This window comes from Gopherus flavomarginatus, chromosome 5 (genome assembly GCF_025201925.1).
Source record: "Gopherus flavomarginatus isolate rGopFla2 chromosome 5, rGopFla2.mat.asm, whole genome shotgun sequence".
NCBI lineage: Eukaryota > Metazoa > Chordata > Testudines > Testudinidae > Gopherus > Gopherus flavomarginatus.
The window spans coordinates 4,457,682-4,485,627 of record NC_066621.1 but is presented as its reverse complement, the minus strand read 5'-3'; the positions used below and the strand labels follow the sequence as shown (position 1 = coordinate 4,485,627).

General features: G+C 57.9%; 1 protein-coding gene across 1 annotated transcript; it reads right to left on the bottom strand.

Moving 5' to 3' along the window:
- Positions 1-8: 8 nt before the first annotated feature.
- SRCAP (Snf2 related CREBBP activator protein) lies at positions 9-27,946 on the bottom strand. Its single transcript, XM_050956655.1, is given in 35 exon segments — positions 9-4,502; positions 5,283-5,366; positions 5,778-5,960; positions 6,048-6,176; positions 7,452-7,566; positions 7,688-7,884; positions 8,114-8,283; positions 8,481-8,683; positions 8,985-9,328; positions 9,631-9,878; positions 9,960-10,262; positions 10,478-10,702; positions 11,564-11,728; positions 11,809-12,099; positions 12,391-12,722; positions 13,028-13,197; positions 13,497-13,683; positions 14,150-14,286; positions 14,697-14,889; positions 14,988-15,157; positions 16,875-17,011; positions 17,322-17,499; positions 17,577-17,830; positions 17,913-18,068; positions 18,454-18,543; positions 18,686-18,776; positions 19,101-19,354; positions 19,690-19,924; positions 20,370-20,510; positions 22,420-22,605; positions 22,915-23,154; positions 24,702-24,934; positions 27,288-27,361; positions 27,691-27,842; positions 27,844-27,946. Coding segments are annotated over 35 exon segments (9,696 nt in total). The 5' UTR covers positions 27,937-27,946; the 3' UTR covers positions 9-1,166.

Genomic DNA, 27,946 nt, shown 5'->3' with positions numbered 1-27,946 from the left:
GCAGAGGCCGGGGCTGTGCTGTCGTTTTTTTTTTTTTTTTTTTTTAAACACTTTATTCATAGCATTATTCTGAAGAAAGATTACATCGGACCTCTGTACACGTTCTGAACATGCTTCAGTAGGAAAGACAGCTCCATGGGAACACCTCCCCCCTCCCAGTCCCTACACCCCCTGCTCCCCAACCACACGCTCCCCCCCAACCCGAGAACCGCTGCCGCCCCCAGTCCTGCCGTGGAGGGGGGAATGGTGTGCTCCCCTATACAAAATAACCTTTGCATAGATTATGTTCAAAAGAACCTATTTTACAACAAGGGCTGTACATAAAGAGAAAGGTGGGGGGGGCTTGTGTGTTGAGGGGGTCCAACCAATCAGAGCCCCAAGAGTCCTTGGAGCTGTGAGTCTGAAATGTACATAATTAAAAAGAGGACAATTTCTCCTGTCTCTCTGTGTTGGGGGGCCGCTGCACCCCGTGTTCCAGTCTGTCCCCAGCGGCCAGACTAGGCTGCCCCAGCCTGACAACCTGGCTCCTGCATGGAAGAGCAGGAAGGAAATCAAGAAAAACACCAGGTGGGAGTGGGAGGCCGCGAATTTGGTCGCATCAGTTAAAAACCAACCCAAGCTAGTTAAAAAGAAAGGGCGAGTTTTTAGAAATCGGGGGGGGGGGGGGGGAGCCCCCTCCACTGGGGAGGTAGGAGGGGGGATCTGAACCAACCCTGGACTGGGCAAGAGGATAGAAATAAAAAAGGGGGCGAAATGCCTGGGCCAATTCAGCCAGGGCCTTGGGCTAATCCCATGCCCAGAACCAGGTGGAGCCGCGTACACCTCCCGCCCTGGTGGTCGCCTTGCCTGCTCCATGATGCCAATGAGCCAAGCCCTGTTCGTCCACAGGACGCGTCTTCCCCAGGGCAGAGCAGCACAGCCCCCTCAGGTTGCCAAGGCTTACAGCTGGGTTAGCTTGTGCCCAGAGCCAGGGGAACCGGACAGCCATGCCACCAGCCCCTCCCGCGTTCAAGTAGTGGTTTAACAGTCCAGATGGGGATGGCAGAGATGTGGGAAGCCCAGAGTGGCTGTACTGCTGCCTGAGAAGGGCGGGGATGGGGGTGAGTGGGTCGGTGAGCTCCGATCTATCCCAATGGGAAGCGACTCTGGCATCTCCCAAGCTGTGGTCACGTTTTGGGCTTGCGGCCTCTGATACTTAGTGAGGAGGTAACCATGGCGGCAGGAGCAGCGGTGGCCGAGGGGGTGGGGGCTCCAGCCACACCCCCCGGCGTGGGGCCGGTGGCCGAGCGGGTGTTGCTGGCTGGGGTGGCGGCAGCGCTTCGCAGGACGCGGTCGGCCGAACTGCCCCGTGGGCACTGCCGCCTCCTGCTGCCGGTGGCTCGGCCTGCGTGACGGCGGCGGCGCTTGGGCCGCCGCTCACCCTCCTCACCGCTCAACTCTGCTGAGGACTCTGACTCGCCGCCCCCGTCGTCCTCCGATGAGCCGGCAGCCCCGGGGGACTTGCCGCCCTCTGACAAGCACCCCCGCTTGCGCCTCTGATGCTCCTGCTCCAGCGGTGGCACCAAGCTGCCAGGGCGCTGGCGGGTGGAGCGGGCCGGGGTCTGCTCGGAGGTGCTGCTCTCCCCGGAGGAGGTGCCGTCTGGCTCCGGCTTAGGGGCAGCGCTCTGGGATGGGAGCAGGGCCGAACACTCACTGCCCGACTCCAGCTTCTCTTCCTGCCGGAGACGGGCCAACCGGGTGAGGGGGCGGGCCTCCTCGCCATCTGATGAGCTCTCACTGGGGGCCTGGCCAGGCTCTTCCTTCCTTCTCCACCTCCTCTTGCGGCCAGGTGGGGGCAGCTCCTTCTCGGCGGAGGTGTCGCGGTCCGAGGTTGAGCCAGGGCGGGGGGCTGCTGTCTCCACGCGGGGGGAAGCTGGGTTCTTGGGGGGCCGGCCCCGCTTGCGCTTGGGGGGTGACTCAGTGCTGGGAGTGGCGGGGGCCCAGTGTGCCTTGGGGGGTCGGCCCCGCCGGCGCTTCTCCAGGGGGGAGTCATTCTCACTGCTCTCTGTCTTGCTCCGGGGTGAGGCTGGCTCAGGGGCCTTGAGTTCCAGCTTCTGGGCACGTGGCTTCAGGGTGCCGGGCGGTGGCCGTGCCTCCCCCTTGCATGGCTGCTTCAGGGTCTTGGGTGAGGATGGCTCAGGAGTCTTGATCTCTGGCTTCCTGATGCGGGGTACATGGGTGCTGGGTGGTAGCTGTGCTTCCCCCTGGCTTGGCTGCTCTGGAGACTTGTTCTTCGGGGGCCGGCCCCGTTTACGCTTGAGGGGCGGTGGGGGCAGGCTGGGGGGCAGCTCCAGGCCAGACCCCTCGTCTCCCCTCTCCTTGGCAGCCCGGCTCTCCAGCTCAATCCTGCGGCGGGCGGGCAGGTCACGGAGCAGTGGCAGCTCCTTGCTGGAGGGGGACAACTCTAGCTCGGAGATGCTGTGGGCCGAACTGCTGCTGGGGCTCACCACAGTGCTGCTGGTGGCGTCCAGCTTGTGGATGCGGTTGCGCCGGCGTCGGATCAGCTCCTTCTCCTCCACCACGGTGACCAGGCGGCCTGGCAGCTTGCGCAAGACCTTGGCAGCCGGGCCGTCCTGGCCCTGGTGGTTCTGCCGGATCTCCACGTCAGCACTGGTGCGCCGGCGCGGTGTTTTGGCTGGCGATGGGCTGTCCGAAGAGGAGGTCGTCCCTGGCTGCATTTCCCCCAGCCCCAGGGAGGCGGTGTTGGCTGCACTCACTCCGTCTGGGTGCTTGGGCTTGTCTTCCTGGTCACCCAGCCCCCTCTTGGACACCTCCTTCAGGCTGCTGCTGCACCCAATGGCTACCTCCAGTGGCTCTGTGGCACTCTGTGCCAGCTCCCTGGGCTGGGGTTTGCCCAGGCTGTTGGAGAGAGGGGAAGGCCGCTCTAGCCCGTTGTGCTCCTTGCTGGGGGGTGGTGTTTTCAGTCGAGGCAGGGAGTTGGCAACCTCCACCGGCTGGTTCAGGGAGCCCGAGAGAGGCCAGGCTGGCTGGGGCTCCACCTCTCCTGGCCCTTTGCCTTCTGTAGTGGAGAAAGGCTCAGCAGCGGGCAGTTCAACCCCTGCCCTAGCAGCGCAGTGGGCAGGCGTCTCTGGGGGGAGCTCTGCTGCGGGCCCATCGGGTGCCAGGCTCTCTGGCTCCTCCGGGGCACGTCTGACTGGCTCTCCCCTCTTCACATCCACACTGTCCAGTTCCACTGGGCGTTGGGCCAGCTCTCCGGCTACCTCAGCTTTGCCCAAAGATCCCTTGGCTCCTTCGGGTGGCTCCTCCTCTGAGGCTGGTGTCTCCGGGCTTGGCACCAGCTTGTTGGGGGCTGGGATCTCCAGGTTGCAGGGGGCTGGTAGGGGAACTTTCTCTGAGGCAGAAGATGGCTCCACGCTCCCTATCTTCACCCCTGTCGCGAGCTCCATGGATCCCAGCACTTTTTCCCAAGTGGGTGGGGGTTCCACCCTCGGCATGTGCTCAGCAGGGGGCTTCTTTGAGGCTAGCTCCCCTGTGGGTGCTATGCTCTCCTGCCCTAGCAGGGCTGGCACCCCCAAGACTATCCCCATCTCGGTAGCTCGGAGCGTTGGCTGGGGGGTCTCCTCTCTGGCAGGTGCTACCTCATGTCTTGGCTGGAGGAGCTTCGCACCAGTCACTGGTGCCTCAGGTCTCAGGTCCTGCTCCCCAGCAGGAGGTGCCTCTGGTCTGAGTGGGGCCAGCCGGGGCACCCTGTCCCCAGGAGCTAGAGTGTCTGTTCTCAAGGGGGCGCTGCGCAGCACCCGCTCCATGGTAGCCAGGGGCTCTGCTCGCTGCGGGGCACCTCGTAGCATCCTGTCCCCAGGGACTGGGGTGTCTGCTCTCTGAGGGATGGCTCGGAGCACCCGCTCTATGATGGCTGGGGGCTCAGCTCTCTGGGGGGTGCCTCGCAGCACCTTGTCTCCAGTGGCAGGGGGTTCAGGTCTCTGTGGAGAGGTCCGGAGCACCCTCTCCCCGATGACGGGGGCCTCTGTTCTGTGAGGGATGGGCCGCAGCACCCTCTCGCCAGCCCCTGGGACCTTGGTCCCCGACTCCTCCCTCTTGGCCGCGGCCTTGCGGGTCAGAGCTGGCGTCTCCTCCCGCACCAGGTCCCTGCGGATGGCTGCACCACGTGTGTGCTGGGCCACCAGGGACAGGTGGTCTTCTGCCTCCTCGGCCTCCAGCCTGGCATGGTGGCCCCGCAGGTGGCGCAGGCTGGGGAGCCGGGCCTGGGGTGACTCGGTGTCCACTCCATCCGCCTCGCGCAGGGAGAGGCGAGTGCCCCGCAGTCGCTCACTCATGCGTGTGCCAGTGCGCTCTGGGCCCGCACGGCTGGGCACCTTGGCTTTCTTGCTCTTTTTGATGTAGCCTTCCTCGCTGAGCCGACCCTCGTCCTCGTCGTCGGGCAGCTTGAACACCACCTCATCCTTGGCCTGGTCTATGTCCTTCCGGGCAGCCTCCACCTGCTCCTGTAAAGGAGAGAGACAGTGGTCATCTGCCAGGCAACCAGGCATCTGGTCTGGGCCGGGGGAGGGATACTTGGCCAGATGGGCCCATTGGCCTGATCCAGGGCAGGATATTGGGCTAGCCTGGCCCATGGGTCTGAGATAGGGCAGCAGGGAGGGGGCAGGGTACAGGGCTTGAGGGTCCTGTGGGTCTCATCCAGGGCGGGATATGAGAGGGGTGTTTGTGCCTCCAGGGTCCCCTGGGCGTGATCTGGGGCAGAATACAGAGGGATAGATAATCCTGTGGGTGTGATCTGGGGCGGCAGGGGGGAATGGGATACCGGGCTAGATGTATCCCTGGATGTGATCTGGGAAGGCAGGAAGGATGGGATAGCTGGCTAGAAGGGCCCCTGGATGTGATCTGGGGTGGCGGGGGGACAGGATACTGGGCTAGATGGGCCCCTGGAATGTGATCTGGGATGGCAGGGAGGATGGGATACCTGGCTAGATGGGTTTACAGAATGCCTCAGTACCCTGTGGCCACTCCCGCCTCCCACGCAGCTGGTGCCCCAGTGTCATCTCCATGAAAGGTCATAAGCCCAGGGGAGTGGGGCTCACAACAGCCTGAGAGATGGTTGCTGTGTGGCCACACCACCGAAGCTGCGTTGCATGGGGGGAGCGACGCGCTTGAGGTTTGGAGGTGCTGCCGAAGCCAAGGCTGTGGACAAAGCTACTCTGGCCAGCCAGGGTGAGATCCCCCACCCAGCCCCAAGTGATGAAAGGGCTAAAGGGGGTCACATTCACCTCTGCCTGCTTCAGCTCCTCTCGGCTGATGTCTTCCAGAGAGGCCTCCAGGAAGTTCATGGCATAGCGTTCAATGGGGGTGAGCTGCAAGGGCAGGAGATGGTGAACAGGGGTTACCAGAGGGATTGGGGAAGTCAGGACTCCTGGGTTCTATCCTCAGCTCCAGGAGGGGAGTGGGGTCTGCTGGACTAGAGCAGCAGGGGGCTAGCAGTCAGGTCTCTTGGGTCCCATTGCACATAAAAGAGCCCTGAAATAGTGGGCACATATTGCTGGCTAAACCCAGAGTGCAGGGTCTGCTGGAAGAGCTTGTGAGATTCTGAACCCACCCACCAAGAGCAGGCCTCATTCCCTCCAGCAGGTGGCACAAAGGACACAGCCACCCACTCCCTTCCCATGGTCCAACGCTCCCCCAGCTGAGATACACTAGGGTTCACTCTGCCACAGGGTAGGAGCAAGGGTGGATCTCTTTCTAGCCAATCTGCCCCCGTCCTGCACCTGCTCCATGAGCGAGGCGATCTCCTGCTCAGCCTTTGACATCTCCTCTTCCTCCTCCTTGCTGGGCCGCTCGTCCGCGTCCAGGGGGATGTTCTCGTTGAACTCAGCCAGCTCTGCCACCTGCTCAGCCTTGGCCTGCGTGGCCGCCCGGATGTCCTCAGGGTCCTCAGCCTTGCACAGCGCCTGCCAGCCAGACATACTTGTCTCAGTGGGTGGGGAGGTGGAGCTGAGGGAAAATTGGCTTTCCCCCCGTGGCTGGGTGGGGCTTACCTGCTCCAGGATCTGGGTTTGCTTGTTGGCCATGGGATCCTCCTCGTCCTCCTGCGCTATGGTGAGGACCTCCCCTTCCTTCTTGGCTGGCTCATCCAGGGGCATTTCAAAGAGCTCCCGGATGGTTTGCTGAGGGGCAGAGACACACAGGTTATACTGAGCTGTGACCTGCTAGAGTGAGGGACTTTGTAAGAGTAAGAGCAAGAGCAATGTACTCAGCCAGATTTCTGGGACTGGAGTCTCTCAGAGGAAGGAGCTCAGGCTTGGTCAGGAATCCTGGGTTCTCTCCCCAGCTCAAATTCAATGTTGATTAATGCAAAATAATGTACACTGGAAAACAATCCCAATTATACATATAAAATGACGGGATCTAAATTGGCTGTTATCATTCAAGAAAGATCTTGGAGTCATTGTGGATAGTCCTCTGATAACACTCACTCAATGTGCAGCGACAGTCAAAAAAGCAAACAGAACGTTGTGAATCATTAAGAAAGGGATAGATAATAAGACAGAAAATACCATATTGCCTCTATATGAATCCATGGCACACCCACATCTTGAATACTGTGTGCAGATGTGGTCGCCCCATCTCAAAAAAGATATACTGAAATTGGAAAAGGTTCAGAAAAGGGCAACAAAAATTATTAGGGGTATGGAACGGTTGCTATATGAGGAGAGATTAATAAGACTGGGACTTTTCAGCTTGGAAAAGAGACGACAAAGAAGGGATATAACAGAGATCTCTAAAATCATGACTGGTGTGGAGAAAGTAAATAAGGAAGTGTTATTTACTCCTTCTCATAACACAAAACTAGGGGTCACCAAATGAAATTAATAGGCAGCAGGTTTAAAACAAACAAAAGGAAGTATTTTTTCACACAACGCACAGTCAACCTGTGGAACTCCTTGCCAGAGGATGTTGTACAGACCAAGACTGTAATAGGGTTCAAAAAAGAACTAGATAAATTCATGGGAGGATAGGTCCATCAATGGCTATTAGCCAGGAGGGGCAGGGATGGCGTCCCTAGCCTCTGTTTGCCAGAAGCAGGAATGGGCGACAGGGGATGGATCACTTGATGATTCCCTGTTCTGTTCATTCCCTTTGGGGCACCTGGCATTAGTCGCTGTTGGTAGACAGGATACTGGGCTAGATGGACCTTTGGTCTGACCCAGTATGGCCACTCTTATGTTCTGTTCTGGGTGGGAAGTGGAGTCTGTTGGGTTAGAGCAGGAGGTGCTGGGAGTCAGGACTCCTGGGTTCTCTGCCCAGCTCTGGGAGGGGAGCTGGGTCTGGTAGGTTGTGGGTGCTGGGAATCACTAATCCTGGGACTCAGCAGGGAGTTTCAGCTTCCAGCCCATGACGTAGCTGGTCAACGAGGGCTGCAATGCAGCAGGGCCAGGTACCTGTTTGAAGTAAGCTGTGGTGAAGTTCCCACCCTCAATGGCCATGTCTCCCAGCATCCTCTTCTGATTAGCCTTCTTCAGGATGTTCTCCTCCACTGTCCGCTCACTGATCAGCCTGCAGGGGGAGGCAGAGAGGCAACTTACCCTTTGGGGCAGTGGGAGGGGAAGGGACATGCACTGCACAGGCTCCCTCTGCTGGACAAGAGGAGTCAGAGCCGGTGTCACTGGGTGCTGACCTGTAGATGTGGACATCGCGGGTCTGACCAATGCGGTGGCAGCGGTCCTGGGCCTGGGCGTCCATGGTGGGGTTCCAGTCGCTGTCGTAGAACACCACAGTGTCAGCGCCCGTCAGGTTCACCCCCACGCCTCCGCTGCGTGTCGACAGGATGAAGCAGAAGATGCGCTTGTCAGCGTTGAAACGCTCCATCAGCGCCTGCCGGGGGGTGGGAAGCCACAGTGAGGGGTAGCAGACAGGATATGGGGCAGCTGGGGCCTAGAGGTTACAGCAGCGGGGCTGGGAGTCAGGACTCCTGGGTTCTGTCCCCAGCTCTGAGAGGATGAATAGCAGGAGAAGCCTGGGGGCTCTGAGGAGTCCCTAGCCTGGCTGTTGAGGGAACCCCCATGACACATGGGCGCAAGGACAGAGCGACAGCCGGCGATACCTGTCTCTGCTCCACGCGGGTGCTGCCATCCAGGCGCAGGTAGATGTGCCCATGGTAGTTGAGGAACTGCTCCAGCACGTCCAGCATGCGGGTCATCTGCGTGAAGATGAGGACCCGGTGCGCCCCGGCCTTCAGCTGTCGCAGCAACAGGTCCAGGGTCTGGAGCTTTCCTGCAGGAAGGAACGGGGATGGTGACCAGGCCAGCCAGGCAGGGGTGGGGACCAAGAACAGCCTGGCCTTTCTGCTTCTCCCTCAGCCCCTGCCTGAGCAGAGTGTCTCTGCCCAGCCTCCCTGCTTCCCACCCCTCCCCTGGATCAGCCAGGGGCCCAGCTAGCCATGGCCCCCACTGCCCGGCCCACCCACATACCGCAGTCGTACTGGATGAGGCGCAGGTCGGGGAACTGGGTGCGCATGTTGCAGACGATGCGATGCAGGCCGCTGGCGCGGGGCGAAATCTCCCGCCGCAGCGTCTCCTTGAAGATGGCCTGGTGGAGCAGGAGTGACGGGGGCGGGTGAGAGGTGTGAATGGTGATGGCAGGCGCCTCCACGGGAGGCATAGCAAAGATGAACCTGCAGATACAACGGGCATGGCTGAGGGTGCGAACAGCCATGGCACAGCAGCAGGCCAGGGGGATGGAGGACACGCCTCCGCTGTTGTCAGTTCCGGGAGGGGAGCGGGATCTGGTGGGTTACAGTGGGTTGGAGAAAAGGCCTGGGAGTCAGGGTCGCTGGGTTCTAGCCCCAGGCCTGGAATGGGGCAGGATGGGCCTGGGAGCCAGGATTCTTGAGTTCAAACCCCAGCTCCCCAAGGCACCTGCACAGATCCCTGTTCCTCACAGAGGGGCCCAGCCGCGCCGCCAGGAGGCGTTACCTCTCAATGATGTCTGCCAACTGCTCAACCCTCTGCTGAGGGGTCAGGATGGCCAGGGCAATGGCTGTGGCCCGCTGCCAGTACGCCTCTAGGTGCTGGGGGTCCCGATGCATCTGTGCCATGTAGCAATGGCTGTAGCTGGTCCCTCTCCAGCCATCCAGCTCGGGTGCTACTCCCTGCCCCTCCTCCTCCTGCTCCCGAGGGGGGCCGGGTGGGAAGAGGGTGCAGAGGCGCAGCACCTCGGTGCCATAGATGGGGGCCAGGTTGCAATGCTGCTCGTTGAGGCGGAAGAGTCGGTCCAGGCGCTCCTCCTTCTGCTTCTTCCGCTTCTCTTCAAGTGATTCCTGCCACCGGGACCGCACGGATGGATGTCAGTGCTGGTGATGGGACGCCCCCTCCGAGCTGCCTTGCACCTGAGATCCTCTCCCCTCCATCCGGGCCAGTTTGGGCTAGCACAGCTCCCACCTCTTCCAAGATCCTCCCCCCAGCCCAGCTGGTCCAGATCCTTCTCCTTCCCATCTCCCGGTCCAGTCCTATCCCTGCCCCACCGCACTCAGATCCCCCTCCCCATGGACTATCCCAGACCCTCTCTGCCCGCCCCGCTTCCCCCCAAGCCCAGTCCTAGGCTCCCTGCACATTCACTCACCAGATAGAAGGGGGACCGGGGCGGGGGAGGGGGCTGCCGTCTGTGCCGTGGGGCCCGTGGCGACGGGGGAGGCGGGGTGGGCGTGGTGGAGCGTAGCATTAGTGTCTCAGGTTCCTCCTTGGGCCCCGGGCTGGGCGCGGCTGCGGGCCGGGAAGCCAGCGCAGGGCAGACAGCAGCAGCGATGGTGGTGGCAGAGGGGATGGGGAGAGGGGCGGCGGTGACGGGAGAAGATGGAGCCGGTGCTGGAGCTGCAGAGGAAAGCCAAGTGGGGTTAGTGAGAGTCCTAGGGCACAACGCCCCGGCTAGGAAGGCAAAGATGACCTGCTTACATGACTGCTCCATGCTTGGCACTGGCGCCTGCACCACCCGGATCATGGGTCGCACTAGGGCCTGCAGTGGGGTGGGTGCTCGCACTGGAACCAGTGGCTGAGTGGGCAACCGCACGGGTGGCATGGGTGCCATGGGGAGCTGGGCTCGCTGTGCCATCAGGGCGGCCGGCAGGCTAGGCAAGGTGGTGGCTGTGGCTGGGCGTGGAGGCTGCTGTAGGGCTGGGGCAGGCACCAGGCCGTCCCGTGGGGCCTGCCGCACCACGATCTTCACCACACCAGAGCTGTTCACCATGGAGGAGGGCACTGGGGGTGAGGAAAGCAGGGTCAGAGCCTGGCAGACATCTTCCCCCACACAAACCACTGGACCCCACTCCCTTCCCAGAGAGAGGCACAAAACCTAATTCCCAGCCCCTTCTGCCCTAATCCACTAGCTTCACCCTGTTCCCAGAACTGGGGCTAGAATCCAGGGGTCCGGCCTGCCGCTCGCCCTGATCTGCCCCCAGGCCACTGACACTCACCTTGCGTGGTAGCTATGGGGACGCTGATGGCTGCTGAAGTGGCGGCCGCCGGGGTGACAGAGGCTGGGGCGGGCAGGACGGTGGTGGGCTGGGGGCCTGGCATGGCCTGCACCCCACCCTGCGCCTGCCCGCCCTGCTGGGTCATGGCCTGGATGAGAGCCACCTGGGCTGGCTGGCTGATGATGTGGTGCTGCCCCCCGGCAGAGACCAGGTGAACTACATTCCCTGCAAGGGAGAAAGCATGAACAGATGGCAGGGGCGGACTTTCCCACCAGAGCACGCCCACCCCCTCCATCCTCTGTGCGCCCCCCTGCAGCGACCAGGCCAGGCTGGCATTGGGCCTTACAGCAGAGTCAGACTTGGAGTTTTGCTCTTTCCCTCGGGTCAACAGACGCCTCACGGGCAGAGACAGCTGGAGCTTAGAGGGATCCCATCCTGGCCCTCTGCCCCGCCATCCCCCAGCACTCCCTTATGGTGCCCCTCCGCTCCCTGTCCACCAATGCCCCTTGGTTCCCCACTCCCCACCCCACCGGCATCCCTCCGTGCACCCCTGCCCATCGCCCCCCAATCAGCACCCCACCAGCGCCCCATGGCTCCCCTTGACCCAATGTCTGTTGGTTCCCTGCTTTTCCCCATCGTGCCCCTCGACTGTTCCCCAGCACCCCACTTCCCCAGATCCGTTCTTACCCACCCACCAGGGCCCCTTGGTTCTTCCATCTCCTCCCCCAAGTGCTGCAGTCTCTCGTGCCCCCTCCCTCCACCCTGCCTCGCCAGGTCTAAGAAGAGTGTTCAGCAGAGCTCTGGCTGAGCGGAGGGAAAGAGGACAGAAAGCAGGTGAGCCAGCCAAGCAGTCAGGGCACAGAAGACAGTGAGAACTGCAATGGTGGAAGCAGGAGAGCGAGGGTTTGGGTCAGGGAGAGGGCTCTTAGCAGAAGGCGCTCTCAGTGTACAGGGACTGATGAGATGCAGCCACCTCTGGGGTGGGGTGTGGGGGCTGTTTACACAGAGATTCCTCACCAGGATGGAAGGAGGGGAGCGGGGAGCAGAGGTGACTGAGGGCACGTGGGAAGGGAGGGGTTTACCTACTTTGCAGCTGTCGGGGCTGGGCCATGGTGACCTGCCGCACCTGGGTGCCCGTCAGGGTCAGCTTGTTGCCTTGGATCTGGAAGGTGAGGGGCTTGCTGCCTGGGGCGCTCTGCAGGGGCCTGTTGGCCAGCGAAGCCAGTTGTGCGATACTCACCACCTCACCCGCTGCAGAGAGGAGACGGGGTCAGTTCCCAGGACACCCACCCGCTGCCCACCCCCTGCCCTGCAGCGCCCCTTGTACTCACAGGGCAGCCGGGCCTGCATGTCCGGGGAGAGCAGCACCCTCTGCTGCACAGCACTGGTGGCCGGGAAGTTGTAGCCAGGCAGGGCGCTGGTGGTGGAATGGACTGTCACTGGCTTCATCATGCTCCCCATGGAGCCCGGGTTCAGGGGGTTGGTGGCTAGCCGCATGGCGGGGGCTGGCACTGGGCCAGGCTTGAGGGTGGAGGCAGCAGCAGCGGTGGCAGGGGCTGGCAGCACGGGGGGCTGGGGGGCATTCGGGACCAGCTGGGCCGCAGGCATCAGTGTGGGCAGGACTGTGGGAGAAAAGAGGGGCTGGTTAGAGGGGCGGAGTCAGCCAGCCTAGCCACACCCCCATGGGAGACAAGGATACCAGCCCACCTCCTCCACCCTCAGAAATATGGGGCAGGGCCCAAGGTGGTGTTACCTGGCCCTGCCCTGCCCCCAAAAAGGAGAAGGGAGGGAAATCCTGGCCACACTCCCCCAGTAGGGCATTTCAGCCCTCAGGCAGAGGAAAGGGCCCCGCTCCAGGGGATCCCAGTGGGCACCCAGCCCTGTCCCACCCTCCCACTGGGTAGGGCCCTTACCCTGCGGGGCGGACACTGGGGCCTGGAGCACTGCGGCCGCGGCGTTGTTCTGGCTCAGCGTTGGCACTAGCGTTGGGCCCTGCGGCCTGGTAGAGGGAGGCACCGGCACCGGGGATGGCGGGAGGGGCAGGGGCAGCGAGATGGGTACGGCCATGGGGTGAGGGAGCAGGGGAGGCTGAACGGGCCCCGGGAGAACTGGGCCCATGGGGTGCATGGGGGCCAGGGCCTCTGGCAACACAGGAGTCATAGGTCTCTGCAAGGGGGCTACGGGGCGAGGGCTGTTCACCAGCACCACGGTCCGGTTCTCTGGCTTTGGCACCGGCTGCAGCATCCTGCAGGGAGGGGGGACAGACAAGGTTAAAGTGGTGGTGGGCAAGGGAATTCGCCACTCCTGCTGACACCTCCCCACCCCCCAAATCCTGGACTCCCCTCCAACTCCCTGCTCTGCGCTATGGAAGCCCCCTCCACAAACATCCTCAAGAACCCCGCTAGCATCGGCTACGGAAGCTTCCTCCACTGCCCCTGAGATCCCCCTCTCCCTGGGCTATGGCAGCCCCGTGCCCCCCACTGAGATCCCCATCCCCCCAGCCCATGGCCATGTCAGCCCCCTTCCCTCCCCATTGGGGGGCTGTGGTACCTGTTCACTTTCATCTTGACAGGCTTGGGCCTGGGCGGGGGGTCCGGGGACTCGGCGATCTCCTCAATCAGCTTCCTTGTCACCTTCCACTTAGGCAGGAAGGTGTCCGCCTCGTAGCGGGACACACGCCCCTCCAGGTTGATGAGGTCGAAAATGCCCATGTCCACATGCTGCAAGGGGCCAGGCCCAGTTAGGAGAGGACCAGTCCTCCCCATGGCGCCTGGTACTTCCCCCTGCAGCAACACTAACATGTGGGCAGGCGGGAAGGGGAAAGGGCCTGTGTCCCATTCCCGCCTCCCCCTTGAGCAAGCCAGTCCCCGGCAGGGCCGGGAGCCCTAGAGGAGAAAGGTCGCATCTCTTCCCTTCCTCCGGTCTTCCCTGAGCCAGCCAAGCCCCTGTCCTGGGGCTGAAGACCCCTAGAACCCTCTCTCCCAACCCCCACCCCCTTTAAAGGGCTGGGGGCACCTGCCTTAAAGGGATCCCGGTTGAGGGCGCACAGAATGAGCGAGGCGGTGCTGAAGCAGATGCCCTCGGTGATGAAGGGCGAGTGGATGGGCCGGGGGTCGAAGAGGTTGGGATGGTTGCACACCTTTCGCAGCTGCATCAGGATGTTGATGACGCTCATGAAATGCCCTGTGGCCAGAGTCTCCTTGGTGCTGAGACAAAACCAAGAGCAGAATCAGCCAGAGCTCTAGGCTGCCACCACATGCTGCATTTCTGGGCTGACGGGTGGGTAAGAACCACCCAGCAATGCCACCCTGGGATCGACCACCCAGCACTGAGATGCGGTGCAGCAGTCGGGTAACCACACTGTGACACTGCACAGGAACCCCTCAGTCAATTTGGAAATGCAGCTACCTCTGGGGTAGGGAGCAGTGACTAGCTAACACAGCAGTGCCACAGAGTAATTTGGGACAGGAAGCGAAGGTGGATTCTGTACCCAACTGACACAACGGGCAGGAGTTAGAGAGGCAGAATGCAATCACCTGAGTTGGGATCTGGCCCCATCCCTCCCAGAGCTGGGGACAGAACCCAGGAGTGCTGGCTCCCAGCCCCCACTAGACACCCCACACTCCCAAGAGCCAGGGATAAACCCAAGCGTCCTGTCCCCTCTGCACTCACGTGGCCTGGGCCATGAAGTCGTCGTAGAGATAGCGCTGGCGCTTGGACAGCCGGCACTTGATGACGTGCTCGTATTTCTTTGGCATTTGTTTCTCCACATCCACCTTCACCCTCCGCAGGAGGAAGGGCCGCAGCACCTGGCAGGGGTGGGACAGAGCCATCAGTCTGAATGCCAGCCCCACCCCCAACGGTCCTGATTGGCCACCACTGGCTAGCGGCACTCTGACCCCTCCCAGATGCACCCCCTAGGAGGATCCTGCTTTGGGACAATGCCTGGCCCCCACCGATTGGCTCGACTGTACTATTTAAAACAGCAGGAAGCACAGAAAGTTGTCTGAGCAATCTACTGACTTCCTGACAGGTTCCCGACCTGGCCTCTGACCACTAGGCCTGTCACCTTTGCTCTGAGCATGAGATCAAACCAGCTATGTCCCGGTTCTGACCCAATCCCAGTCCCTCGCAGACCTGATTCCTAGCAGCTCCTGCTCCCCACCCCATAGCAGCTCCCTCTCCCTTCCACTGCAGCCCCAGCAATTCCCACCCTCACCTTGTGCAGCCGCTTGACCAGGCTCTCGTTGTACTCCTGGCTACCCTCGATCATGCCTGTCAGGGGATTGGAGAACCACTCCTTGAACTCGCGGTGCGACTGGAAGACGTGGGGCATTAGGAAGTGCATGAGGGACCAGAGCTCCATCAGGCTGTTCTGCAGGGGGGTGCCTGTCAGCAGCAGCCGCCTCTGACTGGAAGAGACATGGGGAAAGGAAGGGCAGAGCAGTGAGCGTGCTGGGCCGCGCTGGGCGAGGGCCCCCTCCCCCCTCACGGGGAGTACCCCACCCACCTGTTGAAGTTGAGCAGCGACTGCCAGCGCTGGGATTTGAAGTTCTTGATGTTCTGGGCCTCATCCAGGATCAGGTACTTCCAGTTCTTGCGCCGGAACGCCTGGTGGTCCTGCAGCACCAACTTGTACGAGGTGATGCAGATATGGAAGGCATTGGGCTTGGTCCAGCCCTAAGGAGGGGAGCTGGGTTATATTGGGAGGGGCCACAGAAGATAGGCCACCCAGATCCCCTTCCCATCCCCAAACCAGGTGGTTCCACAGCCTAGGACAAGACTGGAGCTGGTGCCCCCAAAGGGGAAAGGCCCCGCATACATTCCCTGACACCCGAGTCAGCCAGTAACCCATGCGAATCCGCAGAAGTCTGCCTGCTCCTAAAGCAGGCGTGTACTAATGATACAGACCTGGAGGCACTGTCAATACAGAAGATTGGAAATATTAAACAGGAAGATCGGACCTTGAAGACTACAGTGACAGAAATGGGATGACATTCAGCAGGACAAAAATACAAGATCCTGCATCTCAAGTCTAATAATAAGAATTTCTGTTACAAGCTCATCAATTGGAAGCAAGAGAGGAGAGAGACGTGGCTGTGGAGGTCTATCACAGAATGACCATGAGCCACCAATGTGATGCAGCAGTGACAAAGGCAAATGTGATCCTAGGATGCCTCAGGAGATGCATTTCCGGTAGAGAGGGAGAAATACTAATGTCATTGTCCAAGGTACTGAGAAGACCTCCCTGTGAATACTGTGCACAGTGCTGGGCCCCCAGGTTCCAGAAAGGTGAATTCCAGCTGGAACAGGTGCAGAGAACAGCGAGGAGGATGACCAGGCAAATGGAGGGCTGATCCTACCAGAGGGGACTGGAAGAGCGTGGCTTATTTAGTCTAGTCAAACAAAGACTGAGGGAGATCTGACTGAGCTCTATAAATACACCAGGCAGTGGGGGTGTCGGTGTGTGTGTGCGCGCAAATACCAAGGAGGGCGAAGAGCTATTGAAGCTAAAGGACAAAGTTGGCACAAGAACAAATGGATGTAAACTGGCCATGAACAAGTTCAGGCTGGAAATGAGAAGGTGGCGTCTAACTATCAGGAGGGTGAGGTTCTGGAACAGGCCCCAGTAGGAGTTTTGGGAGCAAAAAACTTCACAGGTTTTAAGAGAAAGCTGGGAAAATGTATGCGTGCGATTGTATGAGGGGGTTGTTTGTGCTGGCAGCGGGCAGATTTATTTCTTATGTTCCTAAAGCTCATGCTTCAGGACTTTGGCCAAGGTCTGGAAGAGATTTCCTCCACATATTCTGTTTTTGTGAGGCTTTTATCATCTCCTTCCTCTGAAGCATCAGGGATGGCCATGCTGGAAATAGGACATTGGGAGGGCGGGCCAGGGCACTCGGATGGCACCAAGCAGTCTCTACCTCCAGTGCTTGGCTGGCTGGTTCTTACTCACAAGGGCTGGGTCTCACTGATCGCTGTATGTGGGGCTGGGACGGAATTTTTCCCCTGGTCAGACTGGTAGGAACCCTGGGTTGGGGGAAGACGACTTCCCCTTCCTCTGCAGCGTGTGGATGCAGGTTGCATGCTGGGGCCATCTGGGGATCTTGCATCTAATCATTTCCCTGCTGGTGCCGGGGCACCGGTCACTCCTATTCTGCCCATGGCACACAAGGATTTAGTCAATACACTGGCCACATTTCGCTGGCTGGATTAGTGTGTGGGTGCTGGTGGCTTGTGCTCTGTATGGAAGCCAGACTAGATCTAGTGGTCCCTTCTGGCTTACACTCTATGACGCTCCTCCCCCATGCCAGGGAGAGTGGATAACCCCCAGCCACTGTGGGAAGGCAGGTCCTGTATCCCAGCTGGGGTGATGGAGGGGCCCCCGGTTCCTCACCTGACGCTTGAGCTTGCGCTCCTTCTGCGCCCCATAGTAGGTGAGGATCTTGAAACTGGGGCACCAGCGCTTGATCTCCATCTCCCAGTTCAGCATCACGCTGGTGGGCACGATGATCAGGTGGGGACCCCAGCTACCTGTGGGACCAACACAGAGCAGGGCTGCTCTCAAGCTGCGGGATTTGCCCACCTTGGAGTGCCAAGGTGGGCAAGCCTAGGCAGTGGCATGGCAATCTCTGCCATGCACCCTCCTCACCAAGGAAGCTCCACCTCCACTGTCTGTCAGCCCTGGGTCTCTCTCCACATGTCACCAGTGAGGCAGGTGGCTATTGCAATCCAGGCACCTGGGCCCATCTAGCCCATCCCCACCCGGGGCAGGACTGTCCCCGTCTATCTAAACACCGGCAGAGATGGAGCCGCCCCACGCAGCCCCGTCCCACTCCCTCACCCTTCTCGCAGGCCAGGTGAGCCAGCAGGGAGATGGTCTGGATGGTCTTCCCCAGCCCCATCTCGTCCGCCAGGATCCCGTTAAGCTTCTTTTCATACATGGTGACCAACCAGTCCAGGCCAATGTGCTGATACTCCCGCAGGGTCCCCCGCAGCAGGTAAGGGATGGGCGTCTTCACCTGCGCAAAGGGGGAGGAGGTGGTTAGTCTGGCTGCCTTCCCTCCTCCAACCCCCTCCCCACTGCGGTCCCACTTACCTGGGTAGTGGCCAGGGTGTAGCCCTTGGGCTGCAGGCTCTCGGCAGTGGCTGCGATGTCTGTGATCTCCTTCTTGGGCCCCAGGGTGGGGGCTGCGTCATTACCCCCCTCTCCCCGATCCTCATCCCTTTTCAACAGATACTCCACGCCGAAGTCTTCCTCTCGGCTCGCCGCTGTCGCTTCCTCAGCGGGGGCATCCTCCTCCTCCTCCTCCTCGCTTTCCTCCTCGTCACTCTCCTCCTCTGCGGTGGAGTCTAGGGCAAGATCCAGACAGCATCAGCCCTGCCTTAAGACACCCACCCACTCCTCAGACCACACCCCCTCACCCCTCCATACCTGACTGGCTGCTGCTGTCCTCGTCCTCTGACTCCTCCTCGTACTCCGAGGTGCTGGGCTCCGAGGCATCCGAGGAGCTATCTGACTCATCCATCTCAAAGTCCGAGGCGTAGGCGCCGGCGTATCTCTGCAGCAGCTCCTCCATGGGCAGCTCCCCTGCCAGACAGCGACAGGGTCAGGGACGCATGGGAACACGCAGAGGGTGGGATGGGGCAAGGGTCATGTCATGTCCTATTCCCGCCCTGTGACTAGAGATGTCTCTCCAAATCTGTAACGCAGCCAGCACAGGAAAGACCTGGCTGCGGGTTGCAACGGAGATGTTCCTCTGAGCACCAGCTACCAAATCCCATCCTACAGGGCCAGGCAGAGACCTGTTTAAGTGCTCTCCGAACACTGATCATATGACTTGGGTGACAGTTTGCCAGGAGCCCTGGGGATGGTGGGACAGAGAAACTGACCCTATGTCCCTGAGAGAGATCCAGGCCATGTCAAACATCAGAGCCACATGGCTGGAATCAGTCTCCTCCCATCCCCTCCGTACCTTCCTGGGCCAAGTCATCCAGTTCCTTCCTGTGATCCATATCCCCTTCCAGCTTCTCTTCAGCATCGATCGTCTCCTCTTCATCCTCAGCTGAGGAAAAAGGGGGCTGTGTTACCAGGTGGATGGGAGAAGGCCCCGTTAACCTGTCACCCCCATCAGCCACCAATGGCAGACAGGTCCCTCCCATCCACTCAGAGCCTAGATGCTCCAGCAGGTCCCTTGCCATGCTCACCTTCCTCCTCGTTGGCCGTGAACTCCTCATCCTCCTTGTCAGGCTTCCATGGCCTTTTGTTCCTCTGCATGACGGACTTTGCTTTCTCCTGCTGGAGGCATGAAGGAGACCACTGGGAGGAGAGGCTGGGGCCAGGCCCTCCCACCCCAAAGGGAGAACCCTGGCCCCTCCAAGCCCTCCTACTCTGGCCTAGCTAGGACACACAGAGCATGCAGCTTAAAGTATCTGAGTGCAGCTGCCTCTCCAGGTCAGTGGGCTGCAAAGAGAGGTGCTTGCTCTGAGCAAAGTGCTGCCCTAGTCAGGGGTGTCCTGTCTACAGCCCCACAGACTCTCGCTGATCACCAATCCCCTTAGCCTCCCTGGCAGGTCTGACCCACCCCTCCGCTATCTTTACAATCTTGGATTGTTTCTCTACCTCCTCCTCACTCTCCCCCACTGCCTCCTCCTCCTCATTGTTGTTGGAGCTGGAGATGGAGGGGGCAGTGCTGCAGGAATTATCCAGGATCTGGGTGGGCAGAGACTGCAACAGCTCTTCCAGGGGCAGCTCACTCTCCTGTTTCAGCAGCTCTATCTCACGCCGGTGCGTCTCCGAGTCATTCCCTTCCTGCTGCTCCTCCACCTCAATCGTCTCCTCGTCGTCGGACTCCTCATGGGGCTGGAAGTCCCCATCTGTGGGAGGAGGAAGCAGGGGATGAACCATACACCTGGGGCACTGATAGGGCAAGTGGGGAACCCTGGGGCTAAGGAGCCCTGGAAGTGAAACCTGGTGTCTTTTCCCTGTAGGGGGAGCCAGCTGATCTGGCCCTGGGGGGATGGGACAGGAGGGCTCAGGGAATGGGACATGGAATCTTTCATCTCCAAAGAGTGTCATCTCCAATCCAGCCCCAGGGCAGGAGAGACTGGCCAACTCAGGGGAAAGGGACACAAGACCTTTAACCTCTAGGGGAGGACTGGCTGGCTCAAGGTGAGCAGGGAATGAGAAACGGGGCGTTTTGGTCCCATACCTTCTTCGTCGGTGAGGTGTGGAGGTGGCGGGGGGCTGGAAGCGGTGGAGCCAGCGTGGGAGGAGCTGATGTGGGAGGAGGAGCCAGTCTTGCTGGCCATGGGGAAGGTCTCGTTGAGGCTCTGAGTCAGCAGATCTGAGTACTTCTCTGTCTGGCCCACGATGAAGTCCAGCTGCAGGTCCAGGGCCTTCTTCCTTTTCTCCTCCAGGCGAGACTGCTGCTTGAACTGCACCACCTGCCAGTGCAGGGCCATAGGGGTGGGCAGGGACATCCAAGTGAAAGAGAAGGGTAAGAGGGAGGTCTCGATAGGCAGCATATTGTTAGCCTGTCGTACTCGCTTCTGAACAACCTTCCTGCTGTGGTCCAGCTGAGGGGCAAAAGGAAATCCCCCCTCTGACGACTGTATTCTACTGCTCGATACAAGATGCTGTGTTAGTGAAACCCACCCTGGAGCCCCAGAGAGGCAGGGACCTTGGGCTAGAGAGTCCTGATGCCCAAGCTGAAATGACAGAGAATAGTGGATGCTGGGAGAGAGAAGCCCAACAGCCTGAGCTAGACCAGTGAAGAGGCATGGATACCAGGTTAGAGAGGCCTGTATGTTATGTGACAATTCTTATATGAAGAAGGCCAGGCCCAAAGCCAGCCTGAGTACTCCCTCTAGTGCTGCATGCCCTACCCACCTTCTCCACATTGCTCCAGAACTGCTTGACCTCTTTGGCGATGGAGGAGGCAATGCGCCTCAGCTTGGCCTGCTCCTCTCGCTTGGCTCGCTCCTCCTTCTGTTTCTGCTCCTCATGGTGTCGGATCACCATCCGCACGACCTGGGGGAGAGGAGGAGGGTGAGATGCACTCAGGGGGGACATGGGGGCTTCACTGACCCAGAGCAGACTGTATTGGGGGGTGGGGGAGATCTCTCTAGTTGGAGCCACAGCCCAGGGACATGCTGCCAACCAACAGCTGGGTTACCAGCCAGTTTAAGAAGGGTCATAGAGGTTTCCGTTCAGCACCTAGGACAGACAGAGCAAGCCTAGATGGAGCACAGGAACATGGATAGACGGATGGGTGTTTGGATGGATGGACAGGCAGATGGTGCCTGGATGGATTCCAGAGCGCTTGGAAATGCCATCTCTTAAGCCAGAAGGTGTGCTCTCTTGGGCAGAACTCTTAGTAAACCCCTGCAAAATGTGCCCAGCAGTCACAGAGACCTGCTGAGGGCAGGACTTGAACTCACAGCACATGGGGGCCATCCAGCTACCCCGATACCAGGAGACCTGCAAACCCTCTGCCTTGCAATAGAGACACTGTCCTGCTGAACATGTGCCTCTCCACACTCTTTGGCATAGAATGGTGAACAAAAATCTATGTTTTTTTTTTAAATCAGATTTTAAACCTATTTAAAGTTAAATTTGAAATGACAACCTATGTTAAGACCTCAACTTACCATAATCTATTGCATCTATAAAATAATCAAAATTAAATACAAAAATTAGCAGTGCATATTTAGTGCCAAGTTTTAAAGAAAAACAAAGCACTGAACTTGTGGAAGTCACAGGGAAAGCACCTGGAACCAGAGTGTGTTGTAGTCTTAAACTAGCTTTTGACACAAGTAGCCTCTTCTGCAGCTGCAGAATAATTTGCTTCATTTCAGTTTATCCAACTAATTAAGTTCAATTATGAGACAATTCAGAGTTATGAAATGAGCTGGGTGTTGAAAAAGCAGAAAAACTTGTTTTCTTCTTCCAATCTATGAATAAAAACTAGGCATGAGAGGACGTGATCTACTAATTCTAAATTTCTGAAGGACATGGTGACCAAAACCACAGTTCAATGCATGAAGTACTTCCTTTGTTTAATAAATCAGTTTTCAACATAAAATATGTTTTGATAAACTGTCTGATAAACTTTTCTTGTTTATCTAGCATGTTTAAGACAGTTTAACTATTTAAAAAACATTCAAAACTGTTTTTGTGCATTTAGCTGACTCTCCATCCATATACAGCTTGGCATAAATCACATGTAAAAAAGAAATGCATCATTCACTGTTTTCTAAACTAACAAAAATGTAAAAATTAAGAATCAGAGTAAATGTAAGTTAAACTATGTACTTGCTTAAATTAAGATGTAAGTGGCATATCCTGCTGGTTAACTAAAAGAAGCACCAAATTTAGTACAAAGGTTATATTTAGTTGTACGTTAGTATGTGGTAAGTGTTACCAATCAATGAGAATCAACCTTTCCTTAAGAAAGTAACTAAAAAGTACAAATGCAGAACAAGAGTAAAATAAATGATTTAAATCAAGGCTACCGGCTTGCAGATTTAAATCATGATTAAAATCAGGCATTTAAATAGCTTTGATTTAAATCAATCCACCCTGCACTGTGGCTTGACCTACCCTGGAATTCCCAGATTTGGCCCTCAATGACTCTTGTTCTATTGATTTCCCAGGGGACCAGTGGGTATGAAATGCTGGCTGAGATCAATCCTGAGTGGGGGAGGATCACAACAATAGGTTTGAGCCCCAGAAGCGTGTAAGAGACAGTTAGAAGACACAGAACATTTTGATATCATGGGATACTTTCACAGGTCTATCTCAAACGCCCCCAGGTTTGGACCGTTTACCCTATGGCTCCTCGAGGCACAGCAATTTCCAAGACAATCCAAACCCACCTTTGGGCTTTAGGGGACTTAATAAACCAGTCAGAGCTGTTTCAGGGAGCGGTAGAGCTCACCTTCCTGGCCACTCCCCTCTTCCAGCGTCGCTCCTGGGCAAAGTCTGCTGAAAGCCACTGCATCTCCTCACAGAGGTAATCCCAGTGAACCTTGGGGCGAACTGGCTCCGGCACCTTGGAGAGCCTCTTCAAAGACCAGAAACCCTCCTTCTTCATCTCTGCGATGCGGTTCTCAATCTCCGCCTCCTGGAACACAGCACCAAGTCAGCAGGGATCCCAGACCCCACCCATCACAGGAGACTAGAAGGCAGGGGTAAATCAGGGAGAACCATCCTCTGGGCCGAGACCCATCTGACCCTAAACAAAAGACGACCCACAGTGACACAGGTGTAAGGGACCTAAAGGGGCTCTGAGTCACATTACCCCTCCTCCCCAGCCCCACTTCCTTCCACCCCTCCACCCTGGCATGGGCTCCTTGAGGGCATCTGTGTCATGGCCATGGGAGCATGGAGGGCTCCAGCTCAGGGGACCCTTCAGACACAGTCAGCTCCTCACATGCTTGGCCTGCTCAGCGATCTCAGCATGCGTCTTGTCCCACATGCTGGCCGGGTCCGAGGCGTAAACTCCTGGGGACGCCAGAGCTTTGCTTTGCAGCCTGGGCACATCAAAGCCCAGGTGACTGTCCAGAGAGGAATCGTGAGTAAGGTGTGATGGTGAGATGCTGCCACTGGAGGCAGGTGACCCCGAAGAGGCCGGTGACACAGGATTGCTCCCCGTCATTTTGTCTGGTGCAATCTGGGGGCGAAAGAGGATGAGGTGACTGGGACAGCCACTGCCATAGCTACATATGGAACCAGTGAACACAGCAGCCCGTTCAGACTAAGGCCCGTAAAGTGCTTTTCCCCATGTGTATGCACAAGAAAGAATTGCCTGGTGCTGAGACGCAGCTGTCTCTGGAGTGGAGAAGGGGGCTGTTTATACAGGGATCCCTCACCCAGCATCCAGGTGCAGCCAACTCTCGGCTGAGGCATGGCCTCTAATTATCAGCTGCACATAACAGTTTTGGATGGGAAGTGACAGAAAATCCCATATCCACCTGAAACTGCCGACAGAATTAAGGAAGCGGAATGGAATTACATTTAAGATTTGGACAGGACAGTAAGATTAATACTCCAAGTCCTGGGAAAAAAAGGGACAAGACAGCTTTCATAGAAAGGGGTTTCTTAAATCTTTTAATGCTGCGATACTCAGACCTCAGTGATTCAGGAACCAAATTAGTTATCAACATTACCCAAAAGAGCCGCAGTCGTGTGAATTCATTGTTTCATTTACTATAGAAATATATAATAAATTCTCACAGCAAAATGATTAACCTCATATTATTATTTTATCAATTACAATTGATTGATAATATAGTAATAACACCCTGATTGGTTAATTACTTAGACTGGTTAATAATTAAATCACACAGTGTTTTAACATCATGTGCTGCAAAGAGCTGCAGGAGACACTTTAAAGAGCTATATGCGGCTCCTGAGCCTCAGTCCAAGTATCACTGTCTTAATGAAAGACCTACAGCAAAGGCCTGCTCTACACTACAGCCTTGTGTTGACCTAGCTGTGGAAGTTTCTTCACTTAAATTTGACTTCTGCCAATGCAAGTGCCTCTCTACACTGATTTAGTAACGCCACCTCCCCAAGCGGCGTAGAGCCACAGTCGATATAATTAGGTCGACGTAATGTCAGTGTTGTTTACGCTGGCAGTTACTGGCTTTCAGGAGCTGTCCCACAATGCCCCACACTGATAATACAACCGATACTAGTGCCCCTGGTGAGAACAGGCACCGACAACACAAGGAGCCAAGTGTGCACCCACACAAGCGATATAACAACTGCAGTGGCTGTACGCAGACATTAGGTCAACATCATTTTGTAGCGTAGACATAGTAGTAGTTACTGTCAGCATGGCATTGGGGCCAGCACTGCCTGTGAGGGAAGAGCACCCCCTACTGAGCTTCCACTCTGCTCCATACAGCACAGCACCCCCTAGCCTCGCACTCGGGTTGGCACGGACTCTGAAGTGAGTGCTCCCTACCCTGCAACACAGCTCCTCCAAGTGCTGGGGTCAGCATTGACTGAAGGGAAGGAGCCCCCTAGCGAGGCCCCATGCTGCTCCTTGCAGCACAGCTCCCCCAAGCACCACACTGGGATCAGCACTGACTGCGAGAGGAGAGTGCCCCCCTTCTGAAACCCCAGCAACATTCGAGTTTCTCCAGCTCTGCCACCCAGGCAGCAATGCAGAGCGTTCCTGATCAGCTCCAAGGCCAGGCTGGGAGCCCCTACCTCACTGTGCAGTGCATGGTGCTGTTGGGGAGGATTGCTCTGCATTTTACTGCTCCCTTGCTCTTCGCCTCGCGCCCCGATAGCTTTGCTCGTGGCCGAAGTGCTGTCGTCCTGCTCCAGTGCATGCTGGAAACTGGCCTCATTCTGGTCAAGCAACCGCTGGGACGAACTGTCCAGCTCCTGGGTCCCCTGGCAGCCCAGCCTGCGCTCGGGGCTGCCTGTCTCTGAATCACCTGACAAGAGATGGGGAAGTAGCCATTAAACGTGTATTCATGCTGTCAGCTGGGCGAGCTGAAGGAACTCCTCTGCTACAGAAGGCTGCCCATAATCAGAAGGCAACACCCATCTCCTCTGGGGAGACTCACCTTGCAAAAACAGAACTAGATGGGAGTATGTCTAATGGTTAGAGCAAGGGGCTGGAAGTCAGAACTCCTGGGTTTTAGCCCTGGCTCTGGGAGAGGAGCGGGGTCTAGTGGATCAGAGCAGGAGGGAACAGAGCCAGGATTCCTTAGTTCTGTGCTGTGGTGTAGACATTGATCTTCAATGGGAAAAAAAAAGTTTATAATGGGGAAAAACTTCCTCCCTGACTACACTGCCTTTTGCTGCCAGTTCTACCTGTCAATCAACTACCAAGAACTGGGAACTAAGCTCAGGACATAGGACACTTGATTTTCAATTGCTGTTCATATTTTAACAACTGCTGAAGTTGGGATAAGCAGGAATTTGGCCTGATCTAAGTTAAAAAAAATCTGCACTGATTTACATTACACCAATCAACATGCACTGTGGCAACTCCATAATACAGACACAGTCTACTGCCTTAAGTGGAAAGAGTTGATCAGGAAGTTTCCAAGTTCAGCATCACTAGTATAAGTGCAATTTTAATGCATCCAGGACTAAGTTTTGCAGCTGAAATTAATTTACTTAGCAAGAATGCTCATATACATCTTATTTATATTATTATTACAGAAGCATCTAGATGCGTGAGTCACAAACCAGGACCGCACTGTGCTAAGTGCCGTACGACAACAGAACAAGAAGACAGCCCCACGGCGTTAAAGTTTCCTTCTAGCAGGAAACAAAAACATCTTGAAGTAAACAACATTTTGAAATAGTTGGAAATACATCACCTTCTTTGTCAGGATTCCCCCAAGAATGGCTGCTTCCCAGTTTGACACAGGGAATCCATAATCAACCTCTGCCCATCTGATCCCTCAGAAACAGGGCCGGTGCAAGGAAGTTTCGCGCCCTAGGCGAAACTTCCACCTTGCGCACACCCCCCAAGCCCTGCAGCAGCTCCCCGCCCTTCCCGAAGTGTGCCGCCCGCCCCCATGGCAGCTCCCCATCCCCTGACCTGAGGAGCCCTGCGGTACCTCCCCACCCCAGCTCACCTCTGCTCCGCATCCTCTCCAAGCAGGACTGCGCAGTGGAACCCCTGGGCTGGCGGCTGCTGGCAGCGGTGTGCTGACCCAGGGGAACTCCCTGGGTTGCCAGCAGCGTGCCAGGGCAGCCCAGAGGATTCCGGGGGCCTGGGGTCTTTGGTGGCGGGGGGCCCCAGCTTTGGCGGTAATTCGGCGGCGGGGGGCCCTTCTGCTCTGGGACCAGTTGCCGAAGTGCCCCGGAGACCCACCGCGGGCCCCCTCCACCGCCGAATTGCCGCCGAAGCGGGACCAGCTGCCGAAGTGCAGCCGGGTCTTCAGCAGTAATTCTGTGGCGGAGGGCCCCCGCCGCGGGTCTCCAGAGCATTTCGGCGACTGGTCCCAGAGCGGAAGGGCCCCCTGCCGCCGAATTACTGCCGAAGACCAGGCTGCATGTCGGCAGCGGGTCCCACTTCGGCGGTAATTCACCAGCGGGGGGTCCTTCCACCCCGGAGCGGAAGGACTCCCCGCCAGCGAGGACCTGGAGCAGAAGAAGGTCCAGGGGCCCGGGCCCCACGAGAGTTTTCTGGGGCTCCCGGAGCGAGTGAAGGACCTCGCTCCAGGGGCCTCGAAAAACTCTCACGGGGGCCCCTGCAGGGCCTGGGGCAAACTGCCCCTCTTGCCCCCCTCTCTGGGCGGCCCTGGGCTGCTGCGGTGGCGCCCTGACCCAGGGGGACGCCCTGGGCTGCCGGCTGCCGCGGCGGCGCCCTGACCCAGGGGGACGCCCTGGGCTGCCGGCTGCCGCGGCGGCGCCCTGACCCGGGGGGACGCCCTGGGCTGCCGGCAGCTCAGACTCCCTTTCTGCCCCAGCAGCAGCGGCTGCTCAACCATTTAAAAAAAAATTGGGGGGCGCTTTTTGGCACCCCCAAATCTCGGCGCCCTAGGCAACCGCCTAGTCTGCCTAAATGGTTGCACCGGCCCTGCTCAGAAAAACACAGATCACTGATGAAAAGGGCTAACACTTTTGAATTTGGGATCTCAGAAGGGTTTCTTACAGTGGGAAGGATTCACTTGCCCACTGCTGAAATGCACCTGCCTGTGGGGTGAAACGTGACACTGTTCTGGAGAACATCCAAAGCTTCCCGCTGCAAAGGCAATGCTACACTGCTGGCTTCCTGCAAGAGGGGGACAAAGCCCTAAGCCACCAGAGAGCATGTCCCAGCCATACCTGTGTGAGCTGAGAACTCCTCCTCCTCGTCAGACTCCACTTCCACGGTTTCTCTTTCCCGGGGAAGACTGCTCCTGCAACAAGATGGGACAGGATGGGGGCCTGGGTCCAGACTTCCTTCTCCCTTCACATTTTTCTAAGAGGTAACAAATAGTCCATCCGAGCCCTTTCCTTGGGAGGATATTCGACAGGGATACAGACCCCCCACCTCCCCGTTCCTCCCACTTTTTCCTGCGCCCTTGGTCCAACATGGCTCGCACAAACCAGTCCTTGGGTTTAGCTAAACCTGTCTCTCTGGGCCTGAAATGCAGCCGGCAGAGTATGGACCTAGCTGCAGGATATAACGGAGAGTTTTCTCTGAGCACCAGCTAACAAATCCCTGCCTACGGGGAAAGGCAGAGACCTGTTAAGGGTGCTGGGGAGAGACAGGGACACTCTGTCGGTCCAGTGCAGAGCCTGGGAGATGGCTGGCCGCCAACAGCAATGCCTAGATGTTGTCAAGGCTGGTATAACCCATCTCCACTTAGCTCGCTGGCTTGGCTCGTCTGCAAGGGATGATGTCCCAGAGGGATAGGGTGGAATCAGGAGCCCAGACCCTTGCATTCTCTCCTCTAACCCTGGCCACTTCCCTGTCCGCCACCTTGCCCATGCTGTTGCTG